We start from the raw sequence: 26,318 nt of genomic DNA, 5'->3' as shown, positions 1-26,318 counted from the left end.
GTAAGAGTGAGTTAGCTAGCAGGCTCTATTTGTAATGGTGGCATTAGCTCGCATTCACGGTTATTTCAATTCTAACAGACACATCACGAATCTACAGCCATCAACTTACTGTTGTCCTGCACATCTAACGTGTTTCCTTGTGTCTATCGTCAGGTACTTACAAAAGCACTGTCTAACTGATTATCTCGAGTATAATAATTACATTGCTGTGTAGTGAGGTTAGGGCAAGATGTCCACTGTTAAGAAGTGACACAGCAAGTAGTTGTAAGCCATACAGGGAAAGTACCTAGAACCATTTTGTGAGAGTCACCTGAGATCAGAGAAACAGAATAGGCTTACTACCTCAGTAAAGCAACACAAGTCATTTGTAAGAAAGATACCACTTCCTAAATTCCTATAGACGGAACACACAGCATTCCCTAAATGTTCCTAATAACCATGGAGAGAGGAACACACAGCATTCCCTAAATGTTCCTAAGAGCCATGGAGAGAGGAACACACAGCATTCCCTAAATGTTCCTAATAGCCATGGAGACAGGAACACACAGCATTCCCTAAATGTTCCTAAGAGCCATGGAGAGAGGCACACACAGCATTCCCTAAATGTTCCTAACAGCCATGGAGAGAGGAACACACAGCATTCCCTAAATGTTCCTAATAGCCATGGAGAGAGGAACACACAGCATTCCCTAAATGTTCCTAAGAGCCATGGAGAGAGCATTCCCTAAATGTTCCGAATAGCCTGCTGACAGACCCATGGAGAGAGGAACACACATCATTCACAGATTAGCGACACGTTGACCCGCTCTCCAGCGAGGGGGCCGTGCAGTAGAGCGTCCTCATTATCCAGACCTCCAGGAGGACAGAGAGTGAATAGCGGAGGTATGGTGTCAGTCCTTAATAGAACCCCTTACCGGGCTCTGGGTTTCCCCCCTGAAAGAATCTCTCTTCAGGGATCATGTTATCTGAACCCCTCATTAAATGGAGGATTTAAAGCTCTGTGTCATTTTAGCTTGACCACCTCCACAGCAGTCCAGCAGGTTAGTTAACCCCAGATAATGGTTTCATAGATAGATAGTAGATAGTCATTATCAGATCACATGCAGGATGATAAAGCAGCAAATCAGAAAGAGGCCTGAAGATAAATAAAAGATAATAAAATTGCTAATTTTATTTATTTAACTAGGCAAGTCAGTTAAGAACAAATTCTTAGTTTCAACGACAGCCTAGGAACAGTGAGTCCTGCCTGTTCAGGGGCAGAATGACAGATTTGTACCTTGTCAGTTCGGGGATTTGAACTTGCAACCTTCCGGTTACTAGTCCAACGCTCTAACCACTAGGCTACCCTGCCGCCCCATGTAGGTATTTATTTTGTTACTGCAAAATATTCACCTTGATATGATGATATTCAGACTTATGGCTCTTGCCTGTAACTTTTGGATTGTTTCAAAGTTTACAGATGAAACAGCATCAGCAGGAGCCTGAGACCAGAGGGTATGGATAATCACTGCCATCTAGTGGATTTAACGGGGAGCACACGTTTCAGCCAAGACTCGGTTCACTAACGACATCTAGTGGCTAGTAAGTGTTACTACAGCAGAAAGACGTATCTATCTGGCCTATTTTATACAGTGGTAGCATCCAATGAGGAGTCTGTACCTAAAAGACTGTGGTCAGGGTACATATCTACAAAGTGTCTCAGAGTAGGAGTGCTGATCTAGGATCAGGACCCCACCAGTTCATATAATCTTATCAATTAGGACCTGAAAGGCCCAAACTGATCCTATGTAGATCAGCACTCTGCTCTGTGCAGATAAGACATCAGGCACACGGTAATCTCCATCTCCACAAATTCAGTAGACCTAGGTGAACATACCATTTATAGTCCAATATTTCTATGTGTATTGGAGAAGGGGGGCAGATTGGGGGGGGGGGGGGGGGGGCAAGTGATTTTAAATTGTACAGTATTTATCAATCGTAATAAGAGTCTGTTAGCAGCTGTTGTGGTGTGTGTGTAGCATGAGTTCAGAAAGTATTCACACCCCTTGACTTTTTAAACATTTTTGTTATGTTACAAAGTGGAATTAACATTGATCTAATTGTCATTTTGTTGTCAACAATCCTTACACAAAACTCTGTAATGACGAAGTGGAAGAAAAATTATAAGATCTGTAAAAAAAAAAAGAAAGAACAATAAAACCCATATATAATTTGATTAGATAAGTATTCAACCCCCTGAGTCAATACATGTTAGAATCACCTTTGGCAGTGATTACAGCTGTGAGCCTTTCTGGGTAAGTCTCTAAGAGCTTTGCACACCTGGATTGTACAATATTTGCCACCTATTATTTTGAAAATTCTTCAAGCTCTGTCAAGTTGGTTGGCGGTCATTGCCAGAAAGCCATTGCCATATATTTAAGCCAGTTTAAGTCAAAACTGTAACTAGGTCACTCAGGTACCTTCCATGTCATCTTGCTAAGCAACTCCAGTGTGGCTTTGGCCTTGTGTTTTAGGTTATTGTCCTGCAGAAAGGTGAATTCGTCATCCAGTGTTTGTTGGAAAGCAGACTGAACCAGGTGTTCCTCTATGATTTTGCCTGTGCCTAGCTCTTTTATTTGAAACTCCCTAGTCCTTACCGATGACAAGCATACCCATAACATGACGCAGCCAGTTAGCTCTCTTAGTACATCTAAGGGTCAGCTGTGCTGCCCTGTTCTGAGCCAATTGCAATTTTCCTAAGTAATTTTTTGTGGCACCTGACCACACGACTGAACAGTAGTACAGGTACGATAAAACTAGGGCCTGTAGGACTTGCCTTGTTGATAGTGTTGTTTAGAAGGTAGAGCAGCGCTTTATTATGGACAGACTTCTCCCCATCTTAGCTATTGTTGTATGAATATGTTTTGATCATGACAGTTTACAATCATGGATTACTCCAAGTAGCTTAGTCACCTCAACTGGTTCAATTTCCACATGAATCATTACAATGTTTATTTGAGGTTTAGGGTTTAGTGAATGATTTGTCCAAAATACAATGCTTTTAGTTTAAAAAAAAATATGTAGGACAACTTATTCCTTGCCACTCATTCTGAAACTATCTGCAGCTCTTTGTTAAGTGTTGCAGTCATTTCAGTCGCTGTAGTAGCTGACGTGTACAGTGTTGAGTCATCTGCATACTTAGACAGACTGACTTTACTCAATGCCAGTGGCTAGTTGTTAGTAAAGATTGAACAAATTAAGGGACCTAGACAGCTGCCCTGGGGAATGCCTGACTCTACCTGGATTATGTTGGAGAGGCTTCCATTAAAGAACACCCTCTGTGTTCTGTTAGACAGGTAACTCTCAATCCACAATATAGCAGGGGATGTAAAGTCATAACTAACACATTTGTTTTTCCAGCAGCAGATTATGATTAATAATGTCAAGTGCTGCACTGAAATCTAACAATCTTTTTACCATCAATTTCACTCAGCCAATGATCAGTCAGTTGTGTAAGTGCTGTGCTTGTTGAATGTCCTTCCCTATAAGTATGCTGAAAGTTTGTTGTACATTTTACTGTAAAATATCATTGTATCTGGTCAAGCACAATTTTTCCCAAAAAGTTTACTAGCAAGCTGATTGTTTGGCTACTTGAGCCAGTAAAGGTGGCTTAGGGGAATGTATTTTGCTTCCCCCCCAGGCCTGAGGGCACACACTTTCTAGTTGGTTTAAATAGAAGATGTGGCAAGTTAGGAGTGGCAAGATCATCCGCTATTATCTTCAGTCATTTTCCATCCAAGTCAGAACGAAGTGGCTTGTCATTGTTGATAGACAACAATAATAATGTTAGATTTGCCTCAAACATAACATGTTCTATTCCGGACAAAACGTCAAATGCTATGTCACATTTTTTGCAGTATTATTTTAGTGACATTGCAAATAGGAAGGATGTTTTGGAATATTTGTATTCTGTACAGGCTTCCTTCTTTTCACTCTGTTAATTAGGCTAGTATTGTGGAGTAATTACAGTGTTCAGTTTTCTCCTATCACAGCCATTAAACCCAGTAACTGTTTTAAAGTCACCATTGGTCTCATTGTGAAATCCCTGAGCGGTTTCCTTCCTCTCTGGTAACTGAGTTAGGAAGGACAACTGCATCTTTGTTGTGACTGGGTGTATTGATACTCCATCCAAAGTGTAATTAATAACTTCACCATGCTCAAAAGGATATTCAGTGTCTGCTTTTAAAAATGTTCACCCATCTACCAATAGGTCCCACTTCTTTGTGAGGCATTGGAAACCCTCCCTGGTCTTTGTGGTAGAATCTGTGTTTAAAATTCACTGTCCGCCTGAGGGACCTTACAATTATCTGTATGTGTAGGGTACAGAGATGAGGTAGTTATTCATAAATCATGTTAACCACTCTTGTTGCACCTAGAGTGAGTCCATGCAACTTATTATGTGACTTGTTAAGCACATTTTTACTCCTGAACTTATTTAGGCTTGCCTAAGCAAAGTTGTGGAATACTTATTGACTCAAGACATTTGAGCTTTTATTTTTTAATTAACTTGTAAAAAGTTCTAAAAACAAAATTCCACTGAGACATTATGGGGTATTGTTTGTAGATCAGTGACACAAAATCTCAATTTAACAAATGTTAAATTCAGGCTGTAACTCAATGGGTAAAAAGTCAAGGGGTGTGAATACCTTCTGAAGGCACTGTATATCTCGGTGGGCGTGTGTGGAGAGTCAGTGCATGTGGTCAGTCTGTTCAATAGTTCAGCAGTCTGATGGCTTGTAGATAGAAACTGTCTCTAAGCATGTTAGTATCAGACCTAATGCTCCAATACCGTCTGCCAGACGGTAAGGGAGAGAACAGCTCGTGACTGGGGTGTGTGGGGTCCTTGATGATGCTGAGAGTCTTCCTCAAACACCGTTTTTAGTAGATGTTCTGGATGGATGAGAGCACGGTCCCAGTGATGTTCTGGATGGATGGGAGCACGGTCCCAGTGATGTTCTGGATGGATGGGAGCACGGTCCCAGTGATGTACTGGATGGATGGGAGTACGGTCCCAGTGATGTTCTGGATGGATGGGAGCACGGTCCCAGTGATGTACTGGATGGATGGGAGCACGGTCCCAGTGATGTACTGGATGGATGGGAGTACGGTCCCAGTGATGTACTGGATGGATGGGAGCACGGTCCCAGTGATGTTCTGGATGGATGGGAGCACGGTCCCAGTGATGTACTGGATGGATGGGAGCACGGTCCCAGTGATGTACTGGATGGATGGGAGCACGGTCCCAGTGATGTACTGCATGGATGGGAGTACGGTCCCAGTGATGTACTGGATGGATGGGAGCACGGTCCCAGTGATGTACTGGATGGATGGGAGTACGGTCCCAGTGATGTACTGGATGGATGGGAGCACGGTCCCAGTGATGTACTGGATGGATGGGAGTACGGTCCCAGTGATGTACTGGATGGATGGGAGTACGGTCCCAGTGATGTACTGGATGGATGGGAGCACGGTCCCAGTGATGTACTGGATGGATGGGAGTACGGTCCCAGTGATGTACTGGATGGATGGGAGCACGGTCCCAGTGATGTACTGGGCCGTCTTCACCACCCACTTGAGGGTCTTGCGGTCATGGATGGAGCAATTACCGTACCAGGCCATGATGCAACCGGTCAGGACACCCCCCTATGGGGCAGTGGAAGTATTTGGAGAGGACGCGGGATGGCATGCTGAATATCTTCATCCGCCGAGGAACATAAAACTGCCTCCTCTCTCTACTGCAGTCCCGTTTATATGGAGCATGGGGCATGTTCCCTCCTCTGCTTTCTGAAGGCAACAATCCAACTCCTTTGTTTTTCTGACATTGCCTGTCAGGAAGTCCAGGATCCAGTTGCATAGGGTGGTGTCCAGTCCCAGGGCTCTGAGCTTGGTGATGACCTTGGAGGGAACAATAGTGTTGAATGCTGAACTGTAGTCAATGAACATCATTCTCACATAGGTGTTCCTCTTGTCCAGATGTGTTACGGCCGTGTGAAAAGCGATGGAAATGGCATCTTCTGTGTTTCTGTAGGAGCGGTAGGGGAATTGGAATGGGTCCAGTGTGCTGGCATGTTGACCTTAATGTGGGCCATGACCAGCCTCTCAAAGCGCTTTATGATGACCGAGGTGAGGGCGACGGGGCGATAATCATTTGGGAATTATGTGAGAACATATGAAAATAACCTTAATGTGACTTATTTTCAGAAGTAAAATGTATATGGCATTGGGTCTTGACAACAAAAAAAAAGATGTGGATATACCATCTTGATATATAGCCCTGAAATATAGCACATATTTCATACCACAGTGGAATTCATGAGATAACAAACTTACACTCAATTTTGACAGAACAAGATATTCTGTTTGAGATAATATTTATGTAGTTTTTCCATAGTGTTTGGGGTTAACAGTGAGTCATTGTTGGCAGCTCTAGGAGGTTTTGAACACACCATTGTTAAATCCCTCAGGAATAATTATAACCTCAGCGTGAAATTAAAAAAATATGCAGAAACAGGCAAAAATAAAAAATGTAATGTAAGATTAAAGTTGCAATCTGCGATTAGGTTACATTTTCCGAGCCCAATCCCTCAAATAGCAGGGGTGATGTTTCATTACGAATCCCAGAATGTAGCTTTAACCATTGTTCCAACCCCATCTGTTAGAAGATTTGTTCTTTCCTCAGTCTACTGGAGGTGAGGAATTGGGCCATTGGAGTTACTGTAGTTGATTTATGATCTTCAGATGGTGAAATTAGACGGCATTCTTCTACTAATGGACACACACACTTAGCCTGGCAGTCTCCTACTCACTCAGTAGGTCTATGTTCTGCCAGTGATGGAATATTAAATGTTTGGAGTCTATGATCTATGAAGTGCTCGGGAGCCTCACCTGATGTGACGGGTTTAGAAGAAGTGTTAACATTGGTATAAATTCCAGGGTTTATAGTAAAAGAGCAATTCGTGTGATGTATTGGATCACTGTCATTCCTCAGAAATGTATGACAATTGTATGAGTTAGAGGTGTGTCCCAAATGACACCTCATTTACTGTAATCAACCCATAGGACTCTAGGCAAAAGTAGTGCACTGTGTAGGGAACAAGGTGTCAGTAGGGATACAGTGTTGGCCTCCACCTGGTAGGTCTAATCATAGGAACACACTGTCCATCTGCACTTCTAATGTAGGAACATTGTGTAAGATAATCTACCAACTCTGAACTTGTCTTTGATGTAAAATACTGTGCTCTCCTTGTGGCCTGAGGACATGCCATTACTATGGATATAAATATATATTTTTACTATAGTATACTGCGGTCTAAATACTAGTATATTAATACTACAGTATTTACTGTATTGTGTTTATGTAGACATGACTAGTATACTATGACTGTAGTATACTGTTCTTTCAGACCTCACTGGTTGTATTCACCAGTGCTTTGCGGATATGACTAATATATATAAATAAACTGCCGACCAGGGTTAGCTAAAATGGCACAACTACCAGACTACACCAGTTACTGTTTAATGAGGGGAACACCTCAACCAAGACAAGTTGTGACAGTCCACCTATTGAGTTGGATCAACAGTTCTGAGCAATACAACAGGCCAAACACCTATATTTTTAAAAATATCACAAGTCTAACATCTAAACATTAGACAAGTTCTAGGCCCATTAAAGGGAAACGTTATGAGGCAGATAAAGAACAAGCAAAGTTTTAATAAAAGCTTAAAGGATTAGGTTTGCTTGTTTAACAAACATTAACAAGACTACACCAAAATGACTTCAATGTTACAAGAAAGCTTTCTGAAATAGGGCTTTCACAGAGACTCAGGGCTTTCACAGAGACTCAGCTGCCCAAGCGAACATGATGACTAAAAACAGTGACAAACAATACCGTACTACTGATAGTAGAAAGTAACAGTTGACCAAATGCATTTACATATACTTTAAAAAACGAAATTACTTTAAAAAGACAGTCACCTTATTGGGAGTGCTGCCAATAAATGGCCTGGATCTCAAACCAGCAAAGTCTCTCCAAACAAACCAACTGAAAACAAAAAAACAGGACAGATGGTGAAATTAGTCTGCAATGTAAAGCCCTTGTAGTTGCTTTACATAATTAACATCCTGAACGTTGTCACATGAATAAACTCACCGCTGGTCAAACACAATCAAAATGTATTTATAAAGCTCCTTTTACATCAGCTGTTGTCACAAAGTGCTTTACCCAGTCTAAAACCCCAGAGAACAAACAAGGCAGATGTAGAAGCTGTGACTAGAACTCCCTAGAAAGGCTGGAAGGTAGGAAGAAACGTATATCAGGATCTGAGGGGTTTTCTTTCTCTCTCTCTCTCTCTCTCTCTCTCTCTCTCTCTCTCTCTCTCTCTCTCTCTCTCTCTCTCTCTCTCTCTCTCTCTCCTCTCTCTCTCTCTCTCTCTCTCTCTCTCTCTCTCTCTCTCTCTCTCTCTCTCTCTCTCTCTCTCTCTCTCTCTCTCTCTCTCTCTCTCTCTCTCTCTCTCTCTCTCTCTCTCTCTCTCTCTCTCTCTCTCTCTCTCTCTCTCTCTCTCTCTCTCTCTCTCTCTCTCTCTCTCTCTCTCTCTCTCTCTCTCTCTCTCTCTCTCTCTCTCTCTCTCTCTCTCTCTCTCTCTCTCTCTCTCTCTCTCTCTCTCTCTCTCTCTCTCTCTCTCTCTCTCTCTCTCTCTCTCTCGTCCTCTTCCGGCTAAACACATAGCATTCAGAACAATCAACCACACCCCAAACATTTCTTCAAGACACCATGTGTCCAAATGGTTCCTTGTAAAAATTTTTAAAAAAGCAACAACACTGTACAGTCTATACCCACAAAGGACCTTCCAGGTACAAAGATCACATCTGAACATGACCTAGGGGTGCTTTAATACATTTCCTGCATCTCCTCCTCTAATAAGGGTGCCCAGGGAAACAATGAGCCAAAACGTTGGTTCCTAGCCTGTCTCACAATATTCTTCAGTTACAATACTAACTGAGGTTTAGGTGAGGGTTATGGTGATGTCATCTACTGTGGGACCCCAGTTAAAGAGCAGGCGGAGGCAGAGATGTAGTTCAGTTTAACAGTCTATATAGATGCAGATCAGTTTAACAGTCTATATAGATGCAGATCAGTTTAACAGTCTATATAGATGTAGTTCAGTTTAACAGTCTATATAGATGTAGTTCAGTTTAACAGTCTATATAGATGCAGATCAGTTTAACAGTCTATATAGATGCAGATCAGTTTAACAGTCTATATAGATGCAGATCAGTTTAACAGTCTATATAGATGCAGATAAGTTTAACAGTCTATATAGATGCAGATCAGTTTAACAGTCTATATAGATGCAGATCAGTTTAACAGTCTATATAGATGCAGATCAGTTTAACAGTCTATATAGATGTAGTTCAGTTTAACAGTCTATATAGATGTAGTTCAGTTTAACAGTCTATATAGATGCAGATCAGTTTAACAGTCTATATAGATGCAGATCAGTTTAACAGTCTATATAGATGCAGATCAGTTTAACAGTCTATATAGATGCAGATAAGTTTAACAGTCTATATAGATGCAGATCAGTTTAACAGTCTATATAGATGCAGATCAGTTTAACAGTCTATATAGATGCAGATCAGTTTAACAGTCTATATAGATGCAGATCAGTTTAACAGTCTATATAGATGCAGATCAGTTTAACAGTCTATATAGATGCAGATCAGTTTAACAGTCTATATAGATGCAGATCAGTTTAACAGTCTATATAGATGCAGATCAGTTTAACAGTCTATATAGATGCAGATCAGTTTAACAGTCTATATAGATGCAGATCAGTTTAACAGTCTATATAGATGCAGATCAGTTTAACAGTCTATATAGATGTAGTTCAGTTTAACAGTCTATATAGATGTAGTTCAGTATAAGAGACTTTATAGTTTGTTTAAAAATAAATCTTGTTAGGGCTAGGGTCCTTTATTCAGAATTTCCGCCTGACTGATGTGTCAAAAGTAAACGACCTGTTACTCAGGCTCAAAAGCCAGGATATGTATATAATTGGTAGAATTGGAAAGAAAACACTTTGAAGTTTCTAAAACTGTTAAAATAATGTCTGAGACTATAAGAGAATTGATATGGCAGGCAAATATCCGAAGAAAAACCAACCGTAATCTTTTTTTTTTTTTGAGGTCACAGGCTCTTATCATGGAAAGCTATGTAATTACAGCTCCCAGATTGCAATTCCTATGGCTTCCACTAGATGTCAGTCTTTAATCAAGGTTTGAGGCTTGTTTCTTCAAAAACAAGCAAGAATTTTGAGTTTTGGTGAAGAGACCACAGGAGCAATAGTATTTTGGTGCGCGAGGAAGAGGGCGCGCGCTTATAATTTTACTTTCCTATTGAACATACTACTTTCCGTATGAAATATTATAGTTTATTTACATTTAAAAATACCTGAGGATTAAATAGAAACGTCGTTTGACTTGTTTGGATGAAGTTTAGCGGTAGTGTTTTGGATTTCTTTGTCTGCATGTTGAACGAGTGGATTACTGAAATCGATGGCGCCAACTAAACTGACTTTTTGGGATATAAAGAAGGATTTTATCTAACAAACGACCATTCATGTTGTAGCTGGGACCCTTGGGATTGCAAACAGAGGAAGATTTTCAAAAGTAAGTGATTTATTTGATCGCTATTTGTGATTTTGTGAAGCCTGTGCTGGTTGAAAAATATGTTGATGTGGGGAGCCGTCCTTAGACAATCGCATGGTATGCTTTTGCTGTAAAGCCTATTGTAAATCAGACAACGAAGTTAGATTAACAAGAATTTAAGCTTTTAAATTATATAAGATACTTAAATGTTCATGCATGTTTAATATTACGATTATTTATTTGAATTGTGCACCCTCCAATTTCACCGGATGTTGTCGACAGGTGTCCCGCTAGCGGGACGCCTATCCCTATTAAGAGTCTTTATAGGTTCAGGTAATGGAGATGATACATGGCAGGGAATGACAGATGTTGAGACTCATCTGGTAACGACCGTTGGTGGAAGAAGGTGAGGACCAAGATGCAGCGTGATAAATGTTCATCATTATTTTAATAAACTAAATACAACAAGGAACAAAAGAAACAACCGAAACAGCTCCGTCAGGTGCCAAACACACTAAACAGAAAATAACTACCCACAACCCATAGTGGGAAAACAGGCTGCCTAAGTACGGTTCTCAATCAGAGACAACGATTGACAGCTCCCTCTGATTGGGAACCATACCAGGCCAAAACTAGAAATACAAAACATAGAACAAAAACATAGAAAAAAGAACATAGAACGCCAACCCTAGTCACACCCTGGCCTAACCAAAATAGAGAATAAAAAGCCTCTCTATGGCCAGGGCGTGACACATCTTGAATTGAGACTTGGCTTTGTATGCAGTATGGTCGATCTAAAAGGAGACAAAGATGCAAATAAAAACAGCAATGAACATACATAATTAATTGTGGTTAAAGGCAACAATCAATGACAATATCAGCCCTTTATGGTAGAGTGGCCAGACAGAAGTCACTCCTCAGTAAAAGTCATGAAACCTCGCTTGGACTCTCAGACCACAAGAAACAGGATTCTCTGGTCTGATGAAACCAAGATTGAACCCTTTGGCCTGAATGCCAAGCGTCACATCTGGAGGAAACCTGTCACCTTCCCTACAGTGAAGCTTGGTGGTGGCAGCATCATCTTGTGAGGATGTTTTTCAGCAGCAGGGACTGGGAGACTAGTCAGGATAGAGGGAAAGATCAACAGAGAAAAGTACAGAGAGAGATCCTTGATGAAAACCTGCCCCAGAGCACTCAGGACCACAGACTGGGGCAAAGGTTCACATTCCAACAGGACAACAACCCTAAGCACACAGCCAAGACAACGTAGGAGTGGCTTCGGGACAAGTCTCTGAATGTCCTTGAGTGGCCCAGTAGGCTAGGCCGGGGCTATAATTGCTGAAAAAGGTGCTTCAACAAAGTACTGACTAAAAGATCTGAATACTTAGGTAAATGTGATATTTCAGTTACAGTGCCTTGCGAAAGTATTCGGCCCCCTTGAACTTTGCGACCTTTTGCCACATTTCAGGCTTCAAACATAAAGATATAAAACTGTATTTTTTGTGAAGAATCAACAACAAGTGGGACACAATCATGAAGTGGAACGACATTTATTGGATATTTCAAACTTTTTTAACAAATCAAAAACTGGAAAATTGGGCGTGCAAAATTATTCAGCCCCCTTAAGTTAATACTTTGTAGCGCCACCTTTTGCTGCGATTACAGCTGTAAGTCGCTTGGGGTATGTCTCTATCAGTTTTGCACATCGAGAGACTGACATTTTTTCCCATTCCTCCTTGCAAAACAGCTCGAGCTCAGTGAGGTTGGATGGAGAGCATTTGTGAACAGCAGTTTTCAGTTCTTTCCACAGATTCTCGATTGGATTCAGGTCTGGACTTTGACTTGGCCATTCTAACACCTGGATATGTTTATTTTTGAACCATTCCATTGTAGATTTTGCTTTATGTTTTGGATCATTGTCTTGTTGGAAGACAAATCTCCGTCCCAGTCTCAGGTCTTTTGCAGACTCCATCAGGTTTTCTTCCAGAATGGTCCTGTATTTGGCTCCATCCATCTTCCCATCAATTTTAACCATCTTCCCTGTCCCTGCTGAAGAAAAGCAGGCCCAAACCATGATGCTGCCACCACCATGTTTGACAGTGGGGATGGTGTGTTCAGCTGTGTTGCTTTTACGCCAAACATAACGTTTTGCATTGTTGCCAAAAAGTTCAATTTTGGTTTCATCTGACCAGAGCACCTTCTTCCACATGTTTGGTGTGTCTCCCAGATGGCTTGTGGCAAACTTTAAACAACACTTTTTATGGATATCTTTAAGAAATGGCTTTCTTGCCACTCTTCCATAAAGGCCAGATTTGTGCAATATACGACTGACTGTTGTCCTATGGACAGAGTCTCCCACCTCAGCTGTAGATCTCTGCAGTTCATCCAGAGTGATCATGGGCCTCTTGGCTGCATCTCTGATCAGTCTTCTCCTTGTATGAGCTGAAAGTTTAGAGGGACGGCCAGGTCTTGGTAGATTTGCAGTGGTCTGATACTCCTTCCATTTCAATATTATCGCTTGCACAGTGCTCCTTGGGATGTTTAAAGCTTGGGAAATCTTTTTGTATCCAAATCCGGCTTTAAACTTCTTCACAACAGTATCTCGGACCTGCCTGGTGTGTTCCTTGTTCTTCATGATGCTCTCTGCGCTTTTAACGGACCTCTGAGACTATCACAGTGCAGGTGCATTTATACGGAGACTTGATTACACACAGGTGGATTGTATTTATCATCATTAGTCATTTAGGTCAACATTGGATCATTCAGAGATCCTCACTGAACTTCTGGAGAGAGTTTGCTGCACTGAAAGTAAAGGGGCTGAATAATTTTGCACGCCCAATTTTTCAGTTTTTGATTTGTTAAAAAAGTTTGAAATATCCAATAAATGTCGTTCCACTTCATGATTGTGTCCCACTTGTTGTTGATTCTTCACAAAAAAATACAGTTTTATATCTTTATGTTTGAAGCCTGAAATGTGGCAAAAGGTCGCAAAGTTCAAGGGGGCCGAATACTTTCGCAAGGCACTGTATTTTTTGTTTTTATACCATTTGCAAAAATGTCTAAAACCTGTTTTTGCTTTGTCATTATGGGGTATTGTGATGTCATTATGGGGTATTGTGATGTCATTATGGGGTATTGTGATGTCATTATGGGGTATTGTGATGTCATTATGGGGTATTGTCTGTAGATTGATAAGAAGGGAAAAACAATTTCATCCATTTTAGAATGAGACTGTAACGTAACAACATGTGGAAAAGGTGTGAATACTTCCCGAATGGATACTAGTGAATCCAAGATGAACTGCCAGGTGGTGGCAGGTGTGCCCTCTATATACAGTTGAAGTCAGAGGTTTACATACACCTTAGACAAATACATTTAAACTCAGTTTTGTTCACAATTCCTGACATTTAATCCTAGTAAAAATTCCCTGTTTTAAGTCAGTTTAGGATCACCACTTTATTTTAAGAATGTGAAATCTCAGAATAATAGTAGAGAGAATTATTTATTTCAGCTTTTATTTCTTTCATCACATTCCCAGTGGGTCAGAAGTTTACATACACTCAATTAGTATTTGGAAGCATTGCCTTTATATTGTTTAACGTTGGTCAAGTGTTTCTGGTAGCCTTCCACAAGCTTCCCACAATAAGTTAGGTGAATTTTGGCCCATTCCTCCTGACAGAGCTGGTGTAACTGAGTCAGGTTTGTAGGTCTCCTTGCTAGCACATGCTTTTTCAGTTCTGCCCACAAATTGTCTATAGGATTGAGATCAGGGCTTTGTGATGGCCACTCCAATACCTTGACTTTGTTGTCCTTAAGCCATTTTGCAACAACTTTGGAAGTATGCTTGGGGTCATTGTCCATTTGGAAGACCCATTTGAGACCAAGCTTAACTTCCTGTCTGATGTCTTGAGATGTTGCTTCAATATGCTCACAGATCACTGCACCTGTTCATAGCCCATCTGTAAACAGTCCATCTATCTACCTACCTCATCCCCATACTGTATTTATTTTTTTATCTTGCTCCTTTGCACCCCAGTATCTCTACTTGCACATTCATCTTCTGCACATCTACCATTCCAGTGTTTAATTGCTATACTGTAATTACTTCGCCACCATGGCCTATTTATTGCCTTAACTCCCTTATCTTACCTCATTTGCACACAGACTTTTTGTTTTAATTTGTTCTACTGTATTATTGACTATGTTTTGTTTATTCCATGTGTAACTCTGTGTTGTTGTATGTGTCGAATTGCTATGCTTTATCTTGGCCAGGTCGCAGTTGCAAATGAGAACTTGTTCTCAACTAGCCTACCTGGTTAAATAAAGGTGAAAAAAAAAAAATATATATATATATCCACATAATTTTCGTTCCTCATAATGCCATCTATTTTGTGAAGTACACCAGTCCCTTCTGCAGCAAAGCACCCCCACAACATGATGCTGCCACCCCTGTGCTTCACGGTTGGGATGGTGTTCTTCGGCTTGCAAGCCTCCCCCTTTTTCCTCCAAACATAACGATGGTCATTATGGCCGAACAGTTCTATTTTTGTTTCATCAGATCAGAGGACATTTTTCCAAAAAGTACAATCTTTGTCCCCACGTGCAGTTGCAAACCGTAGTCTGGCTTTTTAATAGCAGTTTTGGAGCAGTGGCTTCTTCCTTGCAGAGTGGCCTTTCAGGTTATGTCGATATAGAACTTGTTTTACTGTGGATATAGATACTTTTGTACCTGTTTCCTCCAGCATCTTCACACGGTCCTTTGCTGTTGTTCTGGGATTGATTTGCAATTTTCACACCAAAGTGCGTTCATCTCTAGGAGACAGAACGCATCTCCTTCCTGAGTGGTGTGATGGCTGCGTGGTCCCATGGTGTTTCTACTTGCGTACTATTGTTTGTACAGATGAACGTGGTACCATCAGACGTTTGGAAATTGCTCCCAAGGAAGAACCAGACTTGTGGAGGTCTGTTTTATCCTCCTAGTAAACCTCTGTTCTATCCTCCTACAGTAGTAAACCTCTGTTCTATCCTCCTACAGTAGTAAACCTCTGTTCTATCCTCCTACAGTAGTAAACCTCTGTTCTATCCTCCTACAGTAGTAAACCTCTGTTCTATCCTAGTAAACCTCTGTTCTATCCTCCTACAGTAGTAAACCTCTGTTCTATCCTCCTAGTAAACCTCTGTTCTCTCCTAGTAAACCTCTGTTCTATATTCCTAGTAAACCTCTGTCCTATCCTCCTACAGTAGTAAACCTCTGTCCTATCCTCCTACAGTAGTAAACCTCTGTTCTATCCTCCTACAGTAGTAAACCTCTGTTCTATCCTCCTAGTAAACCTCTGTCCTATCCTCCTACAGTAGTAAACCTCTGTTCTATCCTCCTACAGTAGTAAACCTCTGTTCTATCCTCCTACAGTAGTAAACCTTTGTTCTATCCTCCTACAGTAGTAAACCTCTGTCCTATCCTCCTACAGTAGTAAACCTCTGTTCTATCCTCCTACAGTAGTAAACCTCTGTTCTATCCTCCTACAGTAGTAAATCTCTGTTCTCTCCTAGTAAACCTCTGTCCTATCCTCCTACAGCAGTAAACCTCTGTTCTATCCTCCTACAGTAGTAAACCTCTGTTCTATCCTCCTAGTAAACCTCTGTTCTATCCTCCTACAGTAGTAAACCTCTGTTCTATCCTCCTACAGTAGTAAACCTATGTTCTATCCTAGTAAACCTCTGTTCTATCCTCCTAGTAAACCTCTGTTCTATCCTCCTACAGTAGTAAACCTCTGTTCTATCCTCCTACAGTAGTAAACCTCTGTTCTATCCTCCTACAGTAGTAAACCTCTGTTCTATCCTCCTACAGTAGTAAACCTCTGTTCTATCCTAGTAAACCTCTGTTCTATCCTCCTACAGTAGTAAACCTCTGTTCTATCCTCCTAGTAAACCTCTGTTCTCTCCTAGTAAACCTCTGTTCTATCCTCCTAGTAAACCTCTGTCCTATCCTCCTACAGTAGTAAACCTCTGTCCTATCCTCCTACAGTAGTAAACCTCTGTTCTATCCTCCTACAGTAGTAAACCTCTGTTCTATCCTCCTAGTAAACCTCTGTCCTATCCTCCTACAGTAGTAAACCTCTGTTCTATCCTCCTACAGTAGTAAACCTCTGTTCTATCCTCCTACAGTAGTAAACCTTTGTTCTATCCTCCTACAGTAGTAAACCTCTGTCCTATCCTCCTACAGTAGTAAACCTCTGTTCTATCCTCCTACAGTAGTAAACCTCTGTTCTATCCTCCTACAGTAGTAAATCTCTGTTCTCTCCTAGTAAACCTCTGTCCTATCCTCCTACAGTAGTAAACCTCTGTTCTATCCTCCTACAGTAGTAAACCTCTGTTCTATCCTCCTAGTAAACCTCTGTTCTATCCTCCTACAGTAGTAAACCTCTGTTCTATCCTCCTACAGTAGTAAACCTATGTTCTATCCTAGTAAACCTCTGTTCTATCCTCCTAGTAAACCTCTGTTCTATCCTCCTACAGTAGTAAACCTCTGTCCTATCCTCCTACAGTAGTAAACCTCTGTTCTATCCTCCTACAGTAGTAAACCTCTGTTCTATCCTCCTACAGTAGTAAACCTCTGTTCTATCCTCCTAGTAAACCTCTGTTCTATCCTCCTAGTAAACCTCTGTTCTATCCTCCTAGTAAACCTCTGTTCTATCCTCCTACACTAGTAAACCTCTGTTCTATCCTCCTAGTAAACCTCTGTTCTCTCCTCCTAGTAAACCTCTGTTCTATCCTCCTACAGTAGTAAACCTCTGTTCTATCCTCCTAGTAAACCTCTGTTCTATCCTCCTACAGTAGTAAACCTCTGTTCTATCCTCCTACAGTAGTTAACCTCTGTTCTATCCTCCTACAGTAGTAAACCTCTGTTCTATCCTCCTAGTAAACCTCTGTTCTATCCTCCTACAGTAGTAAACCTCTGTTATATCCTCCTAGTAAACCTCTGTTCTATCCTCCTACAGTAGTAAACCTCTGTTCTATCCTCCTACAGTAGTAAACCTCTGTTCTATCCTCCTAGTAAACCTCTGTTCTATCCTCCTACAGTAGTAAACCTCTGGCCTATCCTCCTACAGTGGTAAACCTCTGTTCTATCCTCCTACAGTAGTAAACCTCTGTCCTATCCTCCTACAGTAGTAAACCTCTGTTCTATCCTCCTACAGTAGTAAACCTCTGTTCTATCCTCCTACAGTAGTAAACCTCTGTTCTATCTTCCTACAGTAGTAAACCTCTGTTCTATCCTCCTACAGTAGTAAACCTCTGTTCTATCCTCCTAGTAAACCTCTGTTCTATCCTCCTACTGTAGTAAACCTCTGTCCTATCCTCCTACAGTAGTAAACCTCTGTTCTATCCTCCTACAGTAGTACACCTCTGTTCTATCCTCCTACAGTAGTAAACCTCTGTTCTATCCTCCTACAGTAGTAAACCTCTGTTCTATCCTCCTACAGTAGTAAACCTTTGTTCTATCCTCCTAGTAAACCTCTGTTCTATCCTCCTACAGTAGTAAACCTTTGTTCTATCCTCCTAGTAAACCTCTGTTCTGTCTACCTCCAGAAGAGAAGTGTGAAGAGAGAGGGAGAGAGACGAGGAAGAGTGGAGCAGGGATTCAAAGGTTATCCTCATCACACCCCATCTCTCCCCCTCCCCCTTTCTCCATCTCCCCCTCCTCTCTCTCTCTCTCCCCCCTTTCTCAGTTTCTCCACCCTCTCGCTTTGTCTCTCTCCCTCTCCATCCCCCTCTCTCTCCACCCCCTCTCCCTCTCCACCCCCCTCTCTCTCTCTCCACCCCCTCTACCTCTCCACCCCCCCTCTCTCTCTCTCTCCACCCCTCTCTCTCTCCACCCCCTCTCCCTCTCCACCCCCCTCTCTCTCCCTTTCCACCCCTCTCTCCAACCCCCTCTCTCTCTCCAACCCATCTCTCTCCACCCCCTCTCCCTCTCCACCTCTCTCTCTCTCTCTCTCTCTAACCCCCTCTCTCTCTCCACCCCCCCTCTCTCCACCCCCCCTCTCTCTCCATCCCCTCTCCCTCTCCACCCCCCCTCTACCTCTCCACCCCCCCTCTCTCTCTCCACCCCCCCTCTCTCTCTCCATCCCCTCTCCCTCTCCACCCCCCCCCAGCCCCTCTCTCTCTACCTCAAGCCTAGCCAGTCTTATCTCTTACTGCTCCAGCCATGACATAAGTAAAAACAGATGGAATACATGTTTCTGTTATTACTGCATTTATTTTCCAGTTTCTTTACATGTGCGATTTATGTTTGAATTGTAGAATGCCCCCTTTTGACCACATAAGCCTAGACTTGGATCTGCTGAAATATAATATGGTGCCACTTAAAAACACTGGAATATTCCATTACATGAAAAGTTGCTCAATCCCTCTCCAGTGGTACTCTCCATGACCTTTCTTCTTCTCTCTGTCAAGGACCATTCTCCTGGAGGCTTGGCAGCCATAGCAACCACTTGGCTTTGGAGGAGTGTTACACACTTACTTAGCAGCCATAGCAACCAGAAACAATCCTTGGCTAGTGTTGCTGAGGCAACGAACAAACAAAGCTGTGGTGATTAGGAGCAAAGAAATCGAATGACATATTCTATCTATGATTTAGGGGTAGGACGAACTGGACTCTGAATTGGACTATTCTCATGTGTGCATGTGTCTATAACAGGGTGGAAACTACGTTTAAGTAAGAAAGTAGACCATTTGAGACATTCAGTGAGTGAAATGCTGTTGAGCTAAGAAGACATTCAAGTCCATAACTATAATACAAAAAAATTTACTAAAATATACATTTACAATCCTATTTATAATATAAAAATAGAGATTCTATGAAAGAAAAAAAATACATTTAGACTTTTGGGTGACTTTAAAAAATACTTTGATAATAATATTTACAAACAAATACTGAAAATCTGCCTCAAATTCAAAGTGTCCAATCCAAGTCTGAGTCTGTTGTTGAGGCTCGCATGGGTTTCCTCTTCCTGTTCCTGTTCCTGTTCCTGTCCTCTTCCTTCCTGCGTGGTTTGTAGTCTTCTCCAGAGTTGCCCTTGGCAACGTTTTGTGTTTTGTAATCCTTTGGTTTGTCTTCTCCAGAGCCCATGTCCACCAGGATATCTTGGTTCTCCCTCCAGTTGTCAGGCGATTGGCTGTCCCTCCAGCTCTCTGGGCCAACCATGGGGACCTCCCTCCCAGGCGACTGGTTGTCCCTCCATGTATCTGGGACCCCCATAGGGAACTCCTCTCCAGGAGACTGCATGAGTCTGCCGAACACCTTGCTCTGTAGCTCAACGATATCGTTACGGATGTCAGCCATCAACAGCAGCAGGAAGTCAAAGGATCCGGGAGGGCCCTAGGTTGAGAAATCAAAAGAGGAGGTTGATAACATATCACTGCCATTCACCGCTGTGGTCAATTCCATTTCAGTTGAGTAAGTTCCCGGAAGCAAACTATGCATTCCAATTGTTCATGTGGAATTTAAATGTCTGTTTACTTCCTGAATCGACTGAAATGAATTGTAACTGCTGTTAGTGTGTTCTATAGGATCACACCTCACCTCAAAGGTTTTTACTTATTTTTGTCAAGGCGGGGTGGATGACTGTTGTCATTAATCTGGTGCTTTGATTTCACTCTGATGAGATAAGAGACTGGGCATTTGTTCCTTGACCTCTGAACCTTCTGGGTTCACCGTGGCAAAACTGTACCTCTCGCCAACCCTCCCTCCATCCCCTCCTCCACCTCTCTATTCTCCCTCCATCAACCTCCTCCCTACCTCCACCTCTCTATTCTCCCTCCATCCCCTCCTCACAACCTCCACCTCTCTATTCTCCCTCCCTCCATCCCCTCCTCCCTACCTCCACCTCTCTATTCTCCCTCCATCCCCTCCTCCCTACCTCCACCTCTCTATTCTCCCTCCATCCCCGCCTCCTTACCTCCACCTCTCTATTCTCCCGCCATCCCCTCCTCACTACCTCCACCTCTCTATTCTCCCTCCATCCCCTCCTCACTACCTCCACCTCTCTATTCTCCCTCCATCACCTCCTCCCTAACTCCACCTCTCTATTCTCCCTCCATCCCCTCCTCCCTACCTACACCTCTCTATTCTCCCTCCATCACCTCCTCCCTACCTCCACCTCTCTATTCTCCCTCCATCACCTCCTCCCTACCTCCATCTCTCTATTCTCCCTCCATCCCCTCCTTACTACCTCCACCTCTCTATTCTCCCTCCATCCCCTCCTCCCTACCTCCACCTCTCTATTCTTCCTCCTCACTACCTCCACCTCTCTATTCTTCCTCCTCACTACCTCCACCTCTCTATTCTCCATCCATCCCCTCCTCACTACCTCCACCTCTCTATTCTTCCTCCTCACTACCTCCACCTCTCTATTCTCCCTCCATCCCCTCCTCCCTACCTCCACCTCACTATTCTCCCTCATCCCCTCCTCACTACCTCCACCTCTCTATTCTCCCTCCATCACCTCCTCGCTCCCTCCACCTCTCTATTCTCCCGCCATCACCTCCTCACTACCTCCACCTCTCTATTCTCCCTCCATCCCCTCCTCACTACCTCCACCTCTCTATTCTCCCACCATCACCTCCTCCCTCCCTCCACCTCTCTATTCTCCCTCCATCACCTCCTCACTACCTCCACCTCTCTATTCTCCCTCCATCCCCTCCTCCCTACCTCCACCTCTCTATTCTCCCTCATCCCCTCCTCCCTACCTCCACCTCTCTATTCTCCCGCCATCACCTCCTCACTACCTCCACCTCTCTATTCTCCCTCCATCCCCTCCTCCCTACCTCCACCTCTCTATTCTCTCTCCACCCCCTCCTCCCTACCTCCACCTCTCTATTCTCCCACCATCCCCTCCTCCCTACCTCCACCTCTCTATTCTCCCTCCATCCCCTCCTCCCTACCTCCACCTCTCTATTCTCCCTCCATCCCCTCCTCACTACCTCCACCTCTCTATTCTTCCTCCTCACTACCTCCACCTCTCTATTCTCCCTCCATCCCCTCCTCCCTACCTCCACCTCTCTATTCTCCCTCATCCCCTCCTCACTACCTCCACCTCTCTATTCTCCCTCCATCACCTCCTCGCTCCCTCCACCTCTCTATTCTCCCGCCATCACCTCCTCACTACCTCCACCTCTCTATTCTCCCTCCATCCCCTCCTCACTACCTCCACCTCTCTATTCTCCCACCATCACCTCCTCCCTCCCTCCACCTCTCTATTCTCCCTCCATCACCTCCTCACTACCTCCACCTCTCTATTCTCCCTCCATCACCTCCTCCCTACCTCCACCTCTCTATTCTCCCTCCATCCCCTCCTCCCTACCTCCACCTCTCTATTCTCCCGCCATCACCTCCTCACTACCTCCACCTCTTTATTCTCCCTCCATCCCCTCCTCCCTACCTCCACCTCTCTATTCTCCCTCCACCCCCTCCTCCGTACCTCCACCTCTCTATTCTCCCACCATCCCCTCCTCCCTACCTCAACCTCTCTATTCTCCCTCCATCCCCTCCTCACTACCCCCACCTCTCTATTCTCCCTCCATCCCCTCCTCCCTACCTCCACCTCTCTATTCTCCCACCATCCCCTCCTCCCTACCTCCACCTCTCTATTCTCCCTCCATCCCCTCCTCCATACCTCCACCTCTCTATTCTCCCACCATCCCCTCCTCCCTACCTCAACCTCTCTATTCTCCCTCCATCCCCTCCTCACTACCCCCACCTCTCTATTCTCCCTCCATCCCCTCCTCACTACCTCCACCTCTCTATTCTCCCTCCTCACTACCTCCACCTCTCTTGGCCTTAACGAGGAGTTTGACTTGAAACCGTTTTTATAGTTTCAATAAGTCTAAATTTTTTTTTTTTTAAACTCCTAATTGAATATTGTATGTGTGTATATTACTATAAATATTGATCACATTCTCTGTGAATGATCATATATTTTGATACATTGAATGTTAATATTGGGAAACTATGTTAATACATTTTTTACCTCCTGTTTCAGGAATAGTGAGTACTGCCCCTAAAAATATATATATATCGCACCTTCCACCCACACCTGGGATATGGATACCTGATGAAGACGTAAGGGTCAAAAACGTTGTAAATAAATATCACCTGGGAGCATGAGAGGCAGTGTGCAGCGTTTTCCTTTCTGTTGTTCACTTAAAAGTTTACCTCAGCATCTCGGAGTGCTATCAAACTTGTATGGCTCGATCGTGCTTCGACCCCTGGTGTCATATAAAACGTACATAAGATGTGTAGAAATGCAGGAAACAAGCTTTAAAATGGCTAAATGTTCTCTCCGCCAACAAGCGGGGTGTGAACAGTTTGGGGTTGCAATGGATTGCTAGGTGGGGGTTTGTTACTTCACCGATAAATGCCAATAATCCATCCGGAACTTTGCCACCTGGGAATTGTGTGTGACCAGTCCGTCTCATATAGTACACCATGCAGGGTGGTTGAAGGGAGACAGAAGAGAGAGAGAGAGAGAGTTCCCACAAGAATAGTAAACAAACAAAAATTTGACTAACTGGGGTACATTTTGTTGGTCCCCATGAGGTCAAATGCTATTTCTCAGTGGGTTTAGGGGTAAAGTTAGAATTAGTGTTAGGGTTAGAATTAATGTTAGGCGCTATGGTTAGGTTTAGGGTTAAGGTTCGGGTAAGTGTACGGATTAGGGTTAGGGGTTATGGAAAATAGGATTTTGGATGGGACTGAATGAATAGTGTGTTCCCACAAAATTAGCTGTACAAGACTGTGTGTGTGTGTGTGTGTGTGCGTGCGCGTGTGTGTGTGTGTCATGGTGCAGAACAGTATATCACTGACTGGTATATTGTAGGGTAGTTGAATGAAGACAGAAGAGGGGCATCTAAAACAGAGTCTTGACTTACAGGAGGTCCAGAAGGTCCAGCAGCCCCCGTCTCCCCCTAGAGAAACAAAACCAATATTGTGTTAAGATGAGTTACAGCTACAGAGCAATCAGGCAGGAGAAGACAACACTGACTGTCTTCTCCGTATACTGTCATTACCACACGGGAGATGAAAGTTCATTTTGAATGAAGTTCAAAAACCTTGTTAAATCCAGATGTTTACTTTATTGTTGGTAAATTAGAGCAAAGAAACAGATTAATATCTTTCAGTCTATCTACTAATACTGTAGCAGTATTGTACCATAGTAATAACCTGGCCAAGACATACTGAACAAAAGCAACAATTTCATTGATTTTACTGAGTTACAGTTCATTTGAGGAAATCAGTCAATCAAATTGAATTAAAATTAGTTCCTAATCTATGGATTTCACATGACTGGGAATACAGATATGCATGCACATGTTGGTCAAAAAAAATGGGCCTCAGGACTTCGCCACGGTAGTTTTGTGCATTCAAATTGCCATTGATAAAAATGCAACTGTGTCCGTAGTTTATGCCTGCCCATACCATAACCTCACCGCCACCATGGGGCACTCTGTTCACAACATTGACATCAGCAAATAGATCACCCACACGACGCCATAGACGTGGTCTGCGGTTGTGAGGCCAGTTAAACGTACTGCCAAACAACGTTGGAGGCGGCTTATGGTAGAGAAATTAACATTACGTTCTCTGGCAACAGCTCTGGTGGACATTCCTGCAGTCAGCATGCCAATTGCACGCTCCCACAAAACTTGAGACATCTGTAGCATTGTGTTGTGAGACAAAACTGCAAATTTTAGAGTGGCCTTTTATTGTCCCCAGCACAAGTTGCACCTGTGTAATGATCATGTTGTTTAGTCAGCTTCCTGATATGCCACACCTGTCAGGTATTGGCTAGCACTTTTTAATGAAACGTTAATGTAAAATGTAAGCGTGTCATGTCACCTTTAGACCAGGTGAGGGCATTATCAGGTGGAAGAGTTGACAAAGCACAGCTGTAGGAAAGTGAGAAAAGTTGCTTCTTTGCAGGAAGGCACTGGGAATTCAATTCCCAAAATAGCCTCGGTTAGAGCGTTTGTCTAAGTCCATAGTAATCATAGATATGATGTTAAACATAATCTTCCAACATTTAAAAAAAATATTTACATTCCATACAAAAACAAAAAAAAACTGTATGTGGCTAAAATGAGACATTGGCCAGATCCAGATGAACAACATTCAAGGCTGATCCCAGATCTGTTTGGCTTGACAAGGATTAACCATAGGAGTTCATTGACGAGACAGCACAAACTGATCTGGGACCAGGCTAGAAGAGAGCTAGAGATTAGGGAGGATGTTCCAAGGGTTGTGTTCCAAATGGTACCGATTCCATATGTAGTGCACTCCTTTTAACCAGAGTCCTATGGGCCCTAGTCAAAGTAGTGGACTAGATAGGGAATTGTACGCGATTTGGGACGTAGCTCTAAATCATGCTCTACCTTGATGCCATGTTTTCCTGGTGCCCCCGCAGGACCCTGTATGAGACAAGAGAAGACATCACAGATCACATCATTTAACCATTCGCTGTGTCCAGTCACATCTTGGGTCCAGCTACATTTCAATGAGGGCAAAGAACCTCTGTATCTCCTCTCTATACAGTCACCATCAAATGGCACTGGGCACAGAGAGCTGGGACCTCCGCCACATTCAGATCTGGACTGATTCATATTGTGCCACACTGAAATGTACACCACCCATCACACACACACACACACACACACACACACACACACACACACACACACACACACACACACACACACACACACACGCACTCACTCTGTGCCCAAAACCCAGTTACGACCAGGGTTCAAATACTATTCGAAATCATTTCAAATACTTTATCAGTGCTTGATGGTACTTCACTGGCTTAAGGGACCAATAGAATAGCCCCAAAATCCCCACCAATGCTCCTTATAGGACACATCACTGCACTCTATACTCCTCTGTAAACTGGTCATCTCTGTATACCCGTCGCAAAACGGTCCCTGGTTTGAATCCGGGCTGTATCACATCCAGCTGTGACTGGGAGTCCCATAGGGTGGTGCACAATTGGCCCAGTGTCGTCTGGGTTTGGCCGGGGTAGGCTGTCATTGTACATAAGAATTTGTTCTTAACTGACTTGCCTAGTTAAATAAATGCTTATTTATAAAACCCTCTTAGGCCTCACTCCCCCCTATCTGAGATATCTACTGTAGCCCTCATCCTCCACATACAACACCCATTCTGCCAGTCACATTCTGTTAAAGGTACCTAAAGCACACACATCCCTGGGTCGCTTGTCTTTTCAGTTCGCTGCAGCTAGCGACTGAAACGAGCTGCAAACAATACTCAAACTGGACAGTTTTATCTCAATCTCTTCCTTCAAAGACTCAATCATGGACACTCTTAAGGACAGTTGTGGCTGCTTTGTGTGATGTATTGTTGTCTCTACCTTCTTGTCTAGTATCAGAATTGGGTAATTTTTGAAATGTATTGCAGATATACATTAGAGGGCACAAATATCAATAACTCCATATGATTTTGATATCGATATGAGCAAGGCATATCGGGAAATCAGTTTATTCTACCTTTTAACCTACACTGTTCTGTAAAACAGCATACATGACTGTTCCTGCATGAACAAAACCCTCTCACAGACAT

The 26,318-nt window shown here is 43.0% G+C and overlaps 1 protein-coding gene across 2 annotated transcripts in view; it reads right to left on the bottom strand.

Moving 5' to 3' along the window:
* Positions 1 to 18,921: 18,921 nt before the first annotated feature.
* The window catches only part of LOC139421853 (collagen and calcium binding EGF domains 1), a 105,645-nt gene continuing 98,248 nt past the window's right edge, over positions 18,922 to 26,318 (bottom strand). For both annotated transcript variants that reach the window (XM_071172980.1, XM_071172981.1), the window contains exons 9-11: positions 25,115 to 25,150; positions 23,615 to 23,650; positions 18,922 to 20,063 (exon numbers count right to left, since the gene is read on the bottom strand). In XM_071172980.1, the coding sequence (XP_071029081.1) occupies positions 19,638 to 20,063; positions 23,615 to 23,650; positions 25,115 to 25,150 (498 nt within the window). In that variant the 3' untranslated portion in view covers positions 18,922 to 19,637. The remainder of the gene's footprint in view (positions 20,064 to 23,614; positions 23,651 to 25,114; positions 25,151 to 26,318) is intronic.

Source organism: Oncorhynchus clarkii, chromosome 12, assembly GCF_045791955.1.
Source record: "Oncorhynchus clarkii lewisi isolate Uvic-CL-2024 chromosome 12, UVic_Ocla_1.0, whole genome shotgun sequence".
In the NCBI taxonomy this organism is placed as follows: domain Eukaryota; kingdom Metazoa; phylum Chordata; class Actinopteri; order Salmoniformes; family Salmonidae; genus Oncorhynchus; species Oncorhynchus clarkii.
The sequence above is the reverse complement of the archived record's forward strand: the minus strand, read 5'-3'. Positions and strand labels throughout refer to the sequence as shown.